At 44.3% G+C, this 13,516-nt stretch overlaps 1 protein-coding gene across 5 annotated transcripts in view; it reads right to left on the bottom strand.

The window, feature by feature from the left end:
- Positions 1–252: 252 nt before the first annotated feature.
- Positions 253–13,516, bottom strand: part of B4GALNT4 (beta-1,4-N-acetyl-galactosaminyltransferase 4) — a 53,443-nt gene continuing 40,179 nt past the window's right edge. For 3 of the 5 annotated variants that reach the window (XM_069965641.1, XM_069965642.1, XM_069965643.1), the window contains exons 18-21: positions 12,805–12,877; positions 12,561–12,714; positions 10,531–10,657; positions 253–1,459 (exon numbers count right to left, since the gene is read on the bottom strand). In XM_069965641.1, coding sequence (XP_069821742.1) covers positions 1,342–1,459; positions 10,531–10,657; positions 12,561–12,714; positions 12,805–12,877 — 472 coding nt within the window. In that variant the 3' untranslated portion in view covers positions 253–1,341. Of the gene's footprint in view, positions 1,460–10,530; positions 10,658–12,560; positions 12,753–12,804; positions 12,878–13,516 lie in introns of those variants that run through there. The other 2 variants (XR_011362558.1, XM_069965644.1) reach the window with 2 other exon arrangements.

Here is a 13,516-nt window from a genome sequence, read left to right as displayed (position 1 = left end):
CCCAATTGACTAAGAGGCGCAGGCCTCTTAGGTAAATCTGGTGGGAACTGCTCCACAGTAGGTGCCAATTTCTGCCATATGACTTACGTAAATCAAGGTAAACCAGGCATGGAAGGCCACTCCTGAAAATGTTAAGCTCTGCATAGGTTGACATATTTTTGGCATACAATCCACGAGGAGACAACCATAAAAGCCAAACTGAAAATGGTTTTATTTTAGTTTAAAAAGAAAAAAAAATATTTAAAACTTCTAAAAACCTCTTGCTACATTTTAATTTCACAGAAATCATTGTAACTGCTGAGCATGGCTGGATGTCTGCAGAAGAGGACAACAGCAGGTTAAGGGAGAAGATGTTATGTAGAACATATTACCTTTCTATAATATGTCAGCCTGGCGCCACAGCCAAGGTATTATATTATATCTTATTAAGACAAGGACTCCTGCTCCGAGCATTGCTATCTCAAGTAACCGCCGGGCACATTTCCATCATATAATATATGAATATACCTTTAGATTTGGCTTTAGGCCTCTTAATAAATAATGCTAAGTGCTGCATTCAGATTGACCAAGATTATGTATCCTCAGCCAATTATATCCTAGGGCTTAAAATGACATTACTCGTGATTTACTCTACACGGACCCTTGCTAAGGGAAGGCCGTAGAGGGGTGACAACCTAACATAACAATATAGCACCGCAAATGGAGCTTAATTCTTAGTGAATGGTTTTCCCTCATCTACGTTAAACATAATTTTTTTTAATACATAGTCACCTTTTGCGGTCAATGGTCTCCTGGAAATAATTTACCATGTTCAATATGTAAAGATGTCATTGAGCGCCACCCAGAGGTCAGTTGCTATAGTGCAGGAAATATTCCTACCGCTGACATTTGATGCACGTACACTTCTGTGTACGCCAAACAAACAGGATTTCTGTTCTTACCTGTGTTTAATGCAAGAATACTGTTTGTACAATGACTTAAATACTATACCAGTGCATGAACACTAAAAATGAAACCTTTTGGCAGCAGAACCCTGAGTGCTATTTTCCTATGAATCAGCCATTGTATACAGCAGAATACTTGACTTGTGCACTACATAGTTATCCTCCTCTGAAGCATTAAAAACTGGATGCATAAAGTCAGTCATCTTCTGCAGAGTATCGCAGCCACCTCAGAACACGACCAGAGTAGCCTGCAGCGGGTGAAATGTGCAGACTATGCAGGTTACTCTGGCAGTACCTTGTATATTAGACAGAACAGCCAGCCTCTCTGTGCAATCCACAAACCAAGGAGAGAGGTTTCCATAGCGGACAATACTCAGAATATCAGTTCATCCCCATCTCAGTCCTTGGCAGCGTTCTCCTGGCTCTGAGTGTTCCACATGCCCCTCTTGGAGTGATAGTAGTGGAAGAAGTTTCTCAAACGCAGCCGCTCCACCTCCAGCCCGTTCTGCAGCACCCTGCAAAGATGTCCAGATTTGTAGTTAATCGTAAAGAGGAAAAGCATCTTTGTTTCTCAGCAGGACTGTGCTTCATATAGATTTACTGTCCCTTGAGGGAAAAAAAGATGGAATCCCGTTTTTTACACCATAGCAAATATACAAATCTCAAACACCACAGAATAGCTGAATACTCTAGCTTCATAAAACGTATCTTATGAGAATGATAAAAAAAATCATTGTAATAAATAACAAATGGGTTTCCTGAGAGAGAGTGGAATAAAAAAATGGAGAGTTCAACAGAAAAATATAAATGGTTGTTCCAGAACAAATGATAAATATTCTACATCAAGCAGATTCCAGCTGCACTGACAGATCAGCTTAGCACGATGGAGCCTTATCATGGATCATTTTCTTCTTCTTTTTTATTTCCATTATAAATTTTCATTCAGAGTGAGATTGTAAACTCATATGGAGAAAACAAGCCTTTTCTACAGAAAAGCTTTAACACTTTGCTTTGTGAGCGAGGTATCATACTATTTTCTATCGATGGAAGGAGAAGTGTCCACCGCATACTAGAGATGCAATTTCTTACAGTTCTCTCATACACATTCACTCCTATATACCTATGTTTCTCATTTGTTTTCTTCAACATTTATATTTTCTCTATCTTGACATGGACTCTTCCTTGGTTTACCTGTAGGTTTTCTTTTTATAACCTTTTCTTTATACTTGCACTATATTTTTCACACAGCTGGCTGGGAACAACCAACATCTTTCACCTAACAGTCCATTTTTTTTAATTTTGCCTATTAACATCCTTTCTGTGTGTCATCTATTACAATGGTACAATCATACAATGGAAGTCTGTACCTCCTATAAAGTATTAAAAAAAAAAAAAAAAAAAAAAAAAAAAAAAAAAAGGGTTTGCTCACCTTTTGGGGTTGTGGATATACAGAGCAACAACACCTATCTGCACATATCCACTGTGGATAAATTACACTCCAAACATGTCAATGCCCAAGTACCCACCAGGGATAGGTCCAATGGATAATATAGTAGTGAAAGTTGAAAAAAGGGGGACCTGAAGGTTGCAAAAGGACTCACATAAGATTAATTTATTGAGTCCAATAATAACGCATTTCGGGGATCTCAGTTTTTCTCCATCTGATCATGGACATGTTAAAGGGTAACAGTAACCTTGAAATGCGTTATCATTGGACTCTTATGTGAATTGTTTGGATCCAATTGTCTGCCTATCTAGATCGCAACCTCCAGGTCCCTCTTTTATTTTACTGCCATATTATCTATTACAATGGTACTATCTTAATCGAAGTGTGGATTGCCATGTAAGCTTTCCAAAAGGTTTATATATGATGTAGAGGTTTTAGTTTCTCTTTAGGAGACACCTGCTTTATGTTACAAAGTTCCTCTCATTACAGGATGCAAATGTTCAATTTTTCCACAGTGCTGCCACAGGTGAAATTAGGAATTGTACCATACCCTCTGTGATAATGGGCTATTGTGTAATACATGGGCATGCAGGATCCTCCACAGGAAGAAATCCTCTTAGTATTCTGTCTCCAATTTATGACCAGGGGACTCAGATTCAAAAACACTCACTTTCCCCAAAAATGGCTATGACGCTAAAGTCAGGCTCAGAAAATCCAAATTTATTCTCAAAGATTAAGTTAGTAAAGAAATTGGAAAGGTTTCATACGTTTCTCCGCCAAAGTGAAATTATAAACTGCAGTGGAAGAGCCCAATTAGTCACGAGAACTCTGATTTTAGATTTCTTCTGAGCAATAACTTGCAATTGCCACGTGCTACAGAACTGATGGACAGTTAAGAGTCATTTAAGGCATCATAATAAGTCATATTGCTAATGTACTCTTCTCAAAAGACATTTTCTCAAAGAGATCTACGGTAATCCAATGAAAAAGCCATAAAAGAGAATAGAAAAAAACAAGCCCGGAACATGCTGCATCTCTTATTTAATTGGTCATTGTCTATTACATAACTATTGTATGAATCACAATTTTGTAGAATAATGGTGGATCAAACGTAGGTGCCAAAACCCTTTTTGAAAGCCAGGTTCAGATCTCCCAATTCAGAAGAAGACGCTGTCAGGCTCTTTGCAGATTAGTGATCTTCTTTATTGTTTAAATGTGACGCGTTTCGGGGGTCCACCGGCCCCTTCATCAGACATCAGATGAAGATGTCTGATGAAGGGGGTGGTGGACCCCCAAAACACGTCACATTTAAACAATAAACACTAATCTGCAAAGAGCCTGACAGCGTCTTCTTCTGAATTGGGAGATCTGAACCTGGCTTTCAAAAAGGGTTTTGGCACCTACGTTTGATCCACCATTATTCTACAAAATTGTGATTTCTACACCGGGAACCAGAAAGGACCCTCGGGAGGTGGACGGCAGCAGACCCTGGTTTAATTACTTGTGCCCACATTAGAGTCGTACCTGAGCATGTCCGACCACAACAGGTGAGCGTGCATTTGTGATTGCAAAGATACGAATGCTCTGTTATATTGATCTGCACATGCAGCGCCATTTGTTCTGTTTTTTCTTTCTTTGTGCATAACTATTGTATGAGTTCTCTCTTTATTTCTCCTGGTTAATTCACAACTTGGCAAATTGTCATTAATAACTTTATTACTATGTTATTGTTCTAACCACTACAAAGAATACTTTCCTTCAGTGTGGCAATGCCATTTACCATAATGGATTTACTGCACAAAAAAAACATGTATTGCTCTGGAAGCACTGAGAAGCCACTGAGAACTGCTCTGATCACTGTTCGGGCAGCATTAAAGTAAAACAAAACATGTCAGCATGTTCAAGGTGACTGGTGAGGGACATGGTAACAGGTGAACTCTTTGCAGTAAAATATGATTAACTAGCTGATGATGTAGCAGAGCTGGCGTGCGCATAGTGTAGCCATGTGCTGCATACAGGGCATCGGTTTACCGGGCATGTAGTAAAGGTTTAGACCTCTGCTTGCTGACTGTGAATGAAAACATTCTAGTTCCATCTAGACTAAGAACATCTATGACACTTACAGTATGCTGAGCTGAGACACAAAGACAGGTAAATATTCCTGCATTCAATGACAGCAAGCAGACATAGACTATAACTTTTCATATCACAGAAACCTAGGCTCATGGACACATGTAAGTTTACAGAAGCAACACAGGTGCATGGAGATGATGCAGATAATGTCTCCTGGGGGTCGGGTAACCAAGTCAATAGACAGCTAACCCAGCCCCCAGAGAGGAGATCATATGTCCTGTGACTACAAAGGGAGTAAGTGGGGGAGGGAGGAAGCTAAGTGTTGTCAGAGTGGACCCAGAGTAGAGGATTTTACATGTCCAGAGTGGATAAGAATGAGGTGGGTAGGGGGGGCAGGGAGTGCAAGATCGGTTATACATGTATATTAGACATAGGGTAGAATTGGGAAGAAATATTGTTTAGAATATTGTTTTGTTACCTGGATAACATTGGCTGTGAGCAAAAGTTAAAACTATGACTTCTCTAAACCACCCAGGCTTTAGTGTAAAGCACAGTGGAATGAGGGCATCCGTCATTAAATCATGCTGCCTGCAGCTAGGGCAGAGTGAAGGTGCCAACAGATGCCATTTTATAGGATGCCTATCAATTTTACAAACTTATGACATCTCGAGTCTTGACAGGTGGGGGCTCCGGTGCTGAGACCTTTACTGGTCGCTAAAATGAACTGGCAGAAGTGTTCAGCTGAGCACTAAGGGCCTTTGTTTCTGAAATCAATGACACTTTCTATGAACCTGTACACTACATGCTTTGGCTTTTTATAAGGTGAGCCGAGCAGGAAGAAGGGGCACATTGTTCAGTGCTACTTCCACAGTGGTTTAGAGAGTAGTGCATGTCTTGGCACCCGGAGCCCCACAGAACAAAACTTTATGTGACATGTGAAAAGGTTATAAAAACTAGTAAAATCGATTACAAGTTGTTTTTTTTTCAAATGCACTTTTTGTGATCACTGGGGATCAGACAACTGACATCCACCATCTATTGCAGGAACAGAGTGTTAGAGTCTTCTAGGAGACTGTCAAGTGCAATCTCCTCCAGAGCACACTGCTAATCCAGTATGTGGGATCCTAGCAGTCAGAACCCTAGCGATCACAAAATGTATCACCCATGTACTTGTGAAAGTAAAACCCTCCTAAAAGGAAAACTAACAACAGGTTAGAAGTATCTAACCTGCTGATATCTCCCTAGGCGCTGAGGATGAAGGTAAATTTCTTCTTATCTTCATCCTCTGTGCAGTATGTGTGACATTAGCTGATAAATACATATGCTAAGTAAGTGTTTTGGTACACCTAGTGCACCAATCCGCCTCGGCCGGCCCAGTCTGCTGATACCCATTAGAAGGGCCAGATCGGTGCACTGGGGGCAGAACTACCACCCTGGTGCACCAAAACGCCTAATTAGCATATGGATTAAACTGCTAATAGCACAGAAACAGCACAGATGATTCAGGTAAGAAATGTGCCTTCATCCTCAGCACCCAAGAACTATAGAGATATAGGATAGTTTTTTTGACTTAAAGAATCTAACCTGTTAATTATTGATGTCTCACCAAGAAAACCTGAGCTCTATGCTAGACGTCATACAAGCGTATTTCCAGATATGTGAACAAAACCGCTCAGTGTGTATGTTTTAAGGTGGATAATCAGATCTTTGCACAATGCAAGGATTAGAAGGATTAACTAGATAACTAGATTAAAGAGAAGTATCCCTATGTAAAATGATATGGCTGAAGTATCTCCAGAAACTGAATGGAAAAGTCTGGAGCTTAACCAGATTTACCTCCAAAAAGTAACTAGAGAATTCAATCGAAGTTTCGTGTTGAATCAATAGTACTATAAATATCCAGGCTCTAGTAGTCCCACGTAAATAGGCACTCCAAAAACATGATTGCCATGGGTCCGCCAGATAAAACCCCCAGTAATCAGATGCAATTACATTATATTACAAGTTATGGGCAATACATTTCTGGTGATAGGACGTTGATCGCCATATTTGGAGTGAGGAAAAAAATCTCTCTCCTGGAGATGGGGTAATTGGCATCTACCTCATGATTGTTTTTGTCTTCCTCTGGATCAACACAGTAGGGTTATACTTCAGATCAGGGATGGGGAACCTTTGGCTCTCCAGCTGTTGTAAAACTACAATTCTAAAGCTTTGGCTGTCCAGGCATGATGGGAATTGCAGTTTTGCAACAGCTGGAGGGCCGAAGGTTCCCCATCCCTGCCTTAAATTGACCTTGAGGGACTATTGCCTTTTTTTAACCTTAAAGGGATACTCCAGCGGGGGGGCTATTTTGGGATCTGGCCAGGGAGGAGGTGGCTGAGAGAAAAGACGTCCACTCACCTCCCCGATCCAGCGGCAGGTCCTGTATCGCAGCGATCCAGTCCCCGGCCGCTTCCTGGTGTCTGACGCGGCCTCGATACGTGACATCTCAAGTCCGCTCAGCCAGTCAGTGACAGAGGCGGAATCTGAGCAGACTTGAAATGGATCCCGCCTCTGTCACTGACAGGCTGAGCGGACTTGAGACGTCACGTCTCGAGCCACGCGCCAGACACCAGGAAGCAACCGTAAACGGGGCGCTGCGATACGGGACCCGCCGCTGGATCCGAGGAGGTGAGTTGACGTCTTTCCTCTCAGCCACCTCCTCCCTGGCCAGATCCCAAAACAGAGCCCCCCCTCCTGCTGGAGTACCCCTTTAATAAATATGTAAATATATTTTCCTAAAGCTTTGATCTTTAAAAGTAAAAAAATAAAAATAAAAAAACAAACAAAACATTTTATCTTTATGGACATTATGTGTCTTGAATATAGCAATAGGATGTAATGTAGCAATGGCTTAAAATTCAGTATAAATAAGAGCTTGCTGTACAAACATTTATTGTTTTGCTCTTAACATTATTAAAGTGGTTGTTCGAAATTATAGAAGGACCAGCTTTTTAACCAGAAACAGCGCCACTCTTGGCTCATAGGCTGTGTCCAGTACTGCAATTTCGCCTTCTTTAATGCCCACAAAATATTAAATGATTTAAAAATATGACATAAATGCATAAATCCTGCTTTTCATCATTTCTATGGAAACATGACTAAACATAAGAACAACTGTAGCCAAAGAAGACGTTCACATCAAAAGGAATAACATAAGTGCAAAGACACGTTGTGCTTTCCAGGAATTACTAGCTACAAGGAAGCCAATGCAGCCAAAGTAAGCATTTACAGATGCCCAAAATAATTGTACAAACACTTTGTAGAAACCGGGCCTGGACTGTTCAGAACCTCTCAGGATCCAAGAGGGTTGTTTTTGCCAAATGATGTCAAGGATATTGGAGTGAAGCTTCAGTACTCCCTTGTACAGCTGTTCTATAAGCTTGTAGTGTCCCCAAGAAGGATGCTATAGAGCGTGACAATGCCTTGTATCCTGCTGGAGTAGACTAGTAGCTGCTGATACACCCCCATGTGCTCCTGTTTTAATATGTAACTGAAGGTCAGCCTACCAACATTTGGAAAAGACTAAGGGGCCTTTTCCACTGAGCGATAATCGGCCCGATTCGGACAATTAACGCTCCGTGGAAAAAATACAACAATCAGCCGATGACAACGATCGGCTGATCGTTGATATAGGTTTGAACCTATAATTGTCGGGCGCGCGACTTAGGATTTACATTACCTATCCAGGCTGCAGGGATCCTCCTGCTGTCTTCTACTCCCCGGGTCCCGCGCGCTCCAGCTTCAAAGCAGCCTGCCTGAGCTGACAGGCGCTCAGCCAATCACAGGCCGGGACCGCCGCCGCCAGTAATTGGCTGAAAAGCCTGTCAGCTGAGACAGGCCGCTCTAAAGCTGGAGCGCGCGGGACCCGGGGAGAAGAGGACCACAAGAGGAGCCCTGCAGCCTGGATAGGTAATGTATAAAGTTTGAGCAAGGGCTGCAAGGACATCGGTAACGATGTCCACGCAGCCCCACTAAACGAGCGCCGATCTAGCAGATTGGCTCTCGTTTACTATTATTGGGCCCTCACCTGCCAGTGGAATAACACCCTAAGTTTTACAAACTGGTATTCGGAATTATGTAATACAACATATGGGGGCTAAATACCCCAATGTACAGCCACCAGCAAATTAGCATCACTATGAGATCTGATACAGTGTTACCAAAATTGTAAAAAAAATAAAAAATAAAAAAATGGAGATGCTGCAGGATCAGGCGTTCAGTATCTTTTACTGAGGTGAGGGTTCTTTCTGGCCACTCAATCATAAAGTCCGGATTGGTGGGGTGCTGCAGTAATGGATGACCTTCTGGAAGTATATCTGCACACAGAATCTTTGGAGCCAGAGTGACCATTGGGTTCATGGTCACCTCTCTTGCTAAGGCCTTTCTCCCTGATTATTTAGTTGAGTTGGTTCTAAATTTCTTCCATTTAAAGGAGAACTCCAGGGAACTCTAAAAATCCAGAGCAGACAGGGAGTGTGGTAACATAAAAAAGAATACATACAGGCCAGTCCTCGTGCCCCCGCAGTACCACAAGCTCTGGACACCCTCTGGATTTTTACATTTGGCTGGAGCTCCCCTTTAAGAATTATGGAAGCCACTGTGCTCTTGGGAACTTGCTGTGCAGAATTTTTAGTCCCCTTCTCAAGATTTGTGTCTTCAACACAATCCGGTCTCTGAGCTCTACAGGCAGTTCTTTCCACCTCATACATGTAGTTTGGTTCTTGCTGAGATATGCATTGTCGGCTTTGAGATTTTATATAGACAGGGCTGTGGCTTTTCATATCTGGCAGCAGCTTATCTCCCTGAATACAAAGGGATTGGGTAGTTTGAAACCCAACGTGCCTTGTCATTCTCTCTACCAACATCTGCCATCAGAAAGAGTAGGGAGGCCCCCATATGTACTGGATGGTTGGCTGATGTTTTCATAAATCAGTGTGTTTGGCCAACTTTAAAGCGACTTTGTACCCACTTTGTGCCCCCCACAACTACTCATACCTTCCTGTAGCTGACGATAAGTTCTTGCTGGTGGTATGTTTATCATCGCTAGTGTCGCTTTCCAGTGTCCGAAAATCATACTTTACTGTAGCTGGAACCGTGTCTAAGAGGCGTGGCCTAGAGCCTTCGTGCCCTAGGCCAGCACCGCCTGTGTGGTGGTCTTCTCTGTCTCCCCCGCCTCCCGCTCCGCCCGCTGACCGCCCTCTGTCCGGCACCCAGTCGTTGCATTGATTGCGCATGCACCGCCTCGTAACCCCCCGGCGCCGACGCAATGACGTGTTTGGGTCACCGCCGCCTCTCTGGTGTGGTCGCTCAGCGCAATCCCCGCCCTGTGTTTCTGAAGTTCCTGGCCTTTCCCCACCTCTCTTGCCTGTCCCCGCCGCATACCATGGTGCTGCCCGCTGTCATCAGCTGGTCGTCTTCCCAGCCCATGCGCCATTGCGCTCATAACCCATGCATGCGGCTAGTCGGAGAAAGCCGGCAGCATCAATGCACGTGCACGGCTTGGGAGCGCAATGGCGCATGGGCCGGGAAGACAACCAGCTGATGATGGCAGCGGGCAGCACCATGGTATGCGGCGGGGACAGGCAAGAGTGGCAGGGAAACGCCAGGAACTTCAGAAACACAGGGCGGGGATGGCGCAGTGCGGCCACACCAGAGAGGCCAAACACGTCATTGCGTCAGCGCAGGGGGGTTACGAGGCGGCGCATGCCCAATCATTGCCACGACTGGGCGCCGGACAGAGGACGGTCAGCGGGCGGAGGAGACAGAGAAGACCACCACACAGGCGGTGCTGGCCTAGGGCACGATCGCTCTAGGCCACACCTCTTAGACACGGTTCCAGCTACAGTAAAGTACGATTTTCGGGCACTGGAAAGTGACACCAGCGATGATAAACATACCACCTGCAAAAACTTAGCATCAGCTACAGGAAGGTATGAGTAGTTGTGGGGGGCACAAAGTGGGTACAGAGTTGCTTTAATGTGACGTTTATAGTCAGCTTTAGAGAACAAGCTGAATGACCATTACCTGTCCAGCAGCTCCCAGTCCTCTCCTCCCCAGCGGTCCTTGAATTCCTCTGTATTCATTCCTCCAATGCGATCAAAATCAGACTTGTAAATCCCAAACAGGCCAAAACCATTAACTTCCCAGTAACCTACATGGATAAATGCAAAGAGACAACAATGGTTTCACAAACAGGAGCCTTTATAAAAAGAAAAGAAAGCTGAGGAAGCTTGTTGATATGTACCAGTCTGTCATTCTAGACATCTTTCATACCATTCTTGTAAGTGTAAAGTTGTTTTGGAGTACAAAAAAGTTGCAAAAGGTATCGAAAAAGTTATCCAGGCTTATGGCAGTGAAATAACAGTGCCATATAGGCTGGTCTGGTTGTTTCTGGTACTGCAGCTAAGGTCTGAATAGTCGGATGGGCTAAGCTGCAATATTAGATTCTCCAGTCAGTGATGCAGGCCTATTCTTTTGATTATTGGTTGGAGTCCTGTTTTTTTTCAAACCTTAAAGGGGTATTCCAGGGAAAATCAATAATTTAGCAATGGAAAGGGTTAACCAAGGTTAACCCTTTCCTAATATACTTACCTGTCCGTTTTTGGCCCCCCAAGGAGATCTCCCGTCCGGTCACGTGATGGTCCAAGCTGTGACTCGCGGATCCTCTTCTTCCGGTTCGGTGACGTCACCACCCGGCCGGCGACTGACTCTTTCTTATTAGCAGCAGAGCACTGAACCCTGACTGACTTGTAGTGTGTAGCCAATCAGGGTTTAGTGTTCCTGCTGTACGAAGTTAGCCGGGTTCTGATCCCCCCGGCCCCCTACTTCTCTATCATTACAGCGATCCCCCCGGCCCCCTCCTTCTCTATCATTACAGCGATCCCCCGGCCCCCTCCCTGTGCTATAAGCCCGATCCTCCTGGCCTTCTCCTTCCTATGTAATCTGTCCTGATCAAAGATAGCTCACCCGCACCCCCCAGTGTGCTGCGGCGCCGGCCCCCGTATCGGCACTTATTGTAAGCAGCTGTTCTCAGCTGACAGGCGCTGTGCGTGTGTGTATGAGGCAGGAGAGAGTTCATGCTTTCTCCGTACACAGCGCAAGCATGAACTCTCTCCTGCCTCACACACACACACACACACACAGCGCCTGTCAGCTGAGAACAGCTGCTTACAATAAGTGCCGATACGGGGGCCGGCGCCGCAGCACACTGGGGGGTGCGGGTGAGCTATCTTTGATCAGGACAGATTACATAGGAAGGAGAAGGCCAGGAGGATCGGGCTTATAGCACAGGGAGGGGGCCGGGGGGGATCGCTGTAATGATAGAGGAGGGGGCCGGGGGGATCAGAACCCGGCTAACTTCGTACAGCAGGAGCACTAAACCCTGATTGGCTACACACTACAAGTCAGTCAGGGTTCAGTGCTCTGCTGCTAATAAGAAAGAGTCAGTCGCCGGCCGGGTGGTGACGTCACCGAACCGGAAGAAGAGGATCTGCGAGTCACAGCTTGGACCATCACGTGACCGGACGGGAGATCTCCTTGGGGGGCCAAAAACGGACAGGTCAGTATATTAGGAAAGGGTTAACCTTGATTAACCCTTTCCATTGCTAAATTATAGATTTTTCCTGGAATACCCCTTTAACTGACAATAATCTAATAGCCTACCCTAACAATAAGTCAATCAAAAGTCCTCAACAAGTTTCACTTTGTAACATGAGGGCGTCTTTCGGAATCTCTACCTAATCATTTTATAGCTCTGTAAACTAAGCCGTGGAAAGATGGGCAGGATACAACACTGGATTGTGGATAGGTGTGTTAATATTTAAAACCTGCTTTATCAAAGAAGCGGTATGGCAGTCAGGAAAAAACTGTATTCCCCAGTATTGTTTTTTTTTCAGTGAACATCTTTAGTTATTAGTAATATAACATAAGGAAGAATTGTACATTGTTACTGTTATCAGGAAACGCACCCAGTAGAGTTCCACTGGCAAGTCACCAGTCCTATAGATTAAGCAGTCACCAGTCCTATAGATTGAGCCCGTCAATTATGCTCTTACCTCTGGGCTGCCGCGGGGAGCTTCCACAGCTCAGTCTCATTACAATAGGGGCAAATGCCAACCTCCCCTCCACACAATGCTTTCTCACACTGTCCAGTACTGAAAGAGGGAAGTGTATGTGCAGGTCACACAGGAACACAATGCTATGATTGTCCTGCAGAAACACACCGAGGAAGTGATGAATAGCGCCATCTACATAAGGAAAATCAATATCACTAGAGCTCCGAGAAGCCTCATTTCTAACCTGTATCGTATCAACTCCCGCCTGTAGTCCTGCTGACCTCTCAAAATTTCCACTTCTTTTCAGATACTGATAACTGAAAATGAAACCAGTAGAAAAAAATGTCAGTAGAAAATCATAGACGCCACAATAAAACAAGTTTACAACTGCTCTCCAGTTTGATTAAAACCAAAAGCATTGAGAGATGTACATAAAGAATTTGGTAATGGTCAGGTCTGGTATTGCCGTGTTATCCAGTCACAGTATTGTTCAGGGTAAATGAATGACACCTATTGGTAACCACATAAGGGCCTGGTTTCGGCTGCATGTGGTGACGTACTGATCACATACAAATATGATGCTCAGAAACTAGAAAATCATGATGCTATTAGTGAGAGAAGATCGGGCGTCTTCAGGTTTAGTGCCTAGGGCAGCAGCTGCTGGTAATACGGCCCTGGGCTGACCATGTGATACATGGATGGGCAAACCTTGTTCTCATAGTATAGGACTTACTACTCATACGGGGGGGGGGGGGGGGGATTTCTATTACATACACATGCCCTAATAGCAAATATTGGCGGTATTATCTTTGTAGTCCTGTACACTCACACTGTGCATGGTACTACTGCAGCCAATCACAACAGCAGCCACGTGCAACAGGAAACGCATGTAAGTCATTGGCCACAGCATCAAAGACAAATTGTATGGCATGTCAAGAGAACAAATCCACTGGGCA

Source organism: Dendropsophus ebraccatus, chromosome 4 (genome assembly GCF_027789765.1).
Source record: "Dendropsophus ebraccatus isolate aDenEbr1 chromosome 4, aDenEbr1.pat, whole genome shotgun sequence".
Taxonomy (NCBI): Eukaryota; Metazoa; Chordata; class Amphibia; order Anura; family Hylidae; genus Dendropsophus; species Dendropsophus ebraccatus.
The sequence above is the reverse complement of the archived record's forward strand: the minus strand, read 5'-3'. Positions and strand labels throughout refer to the sequence as shown.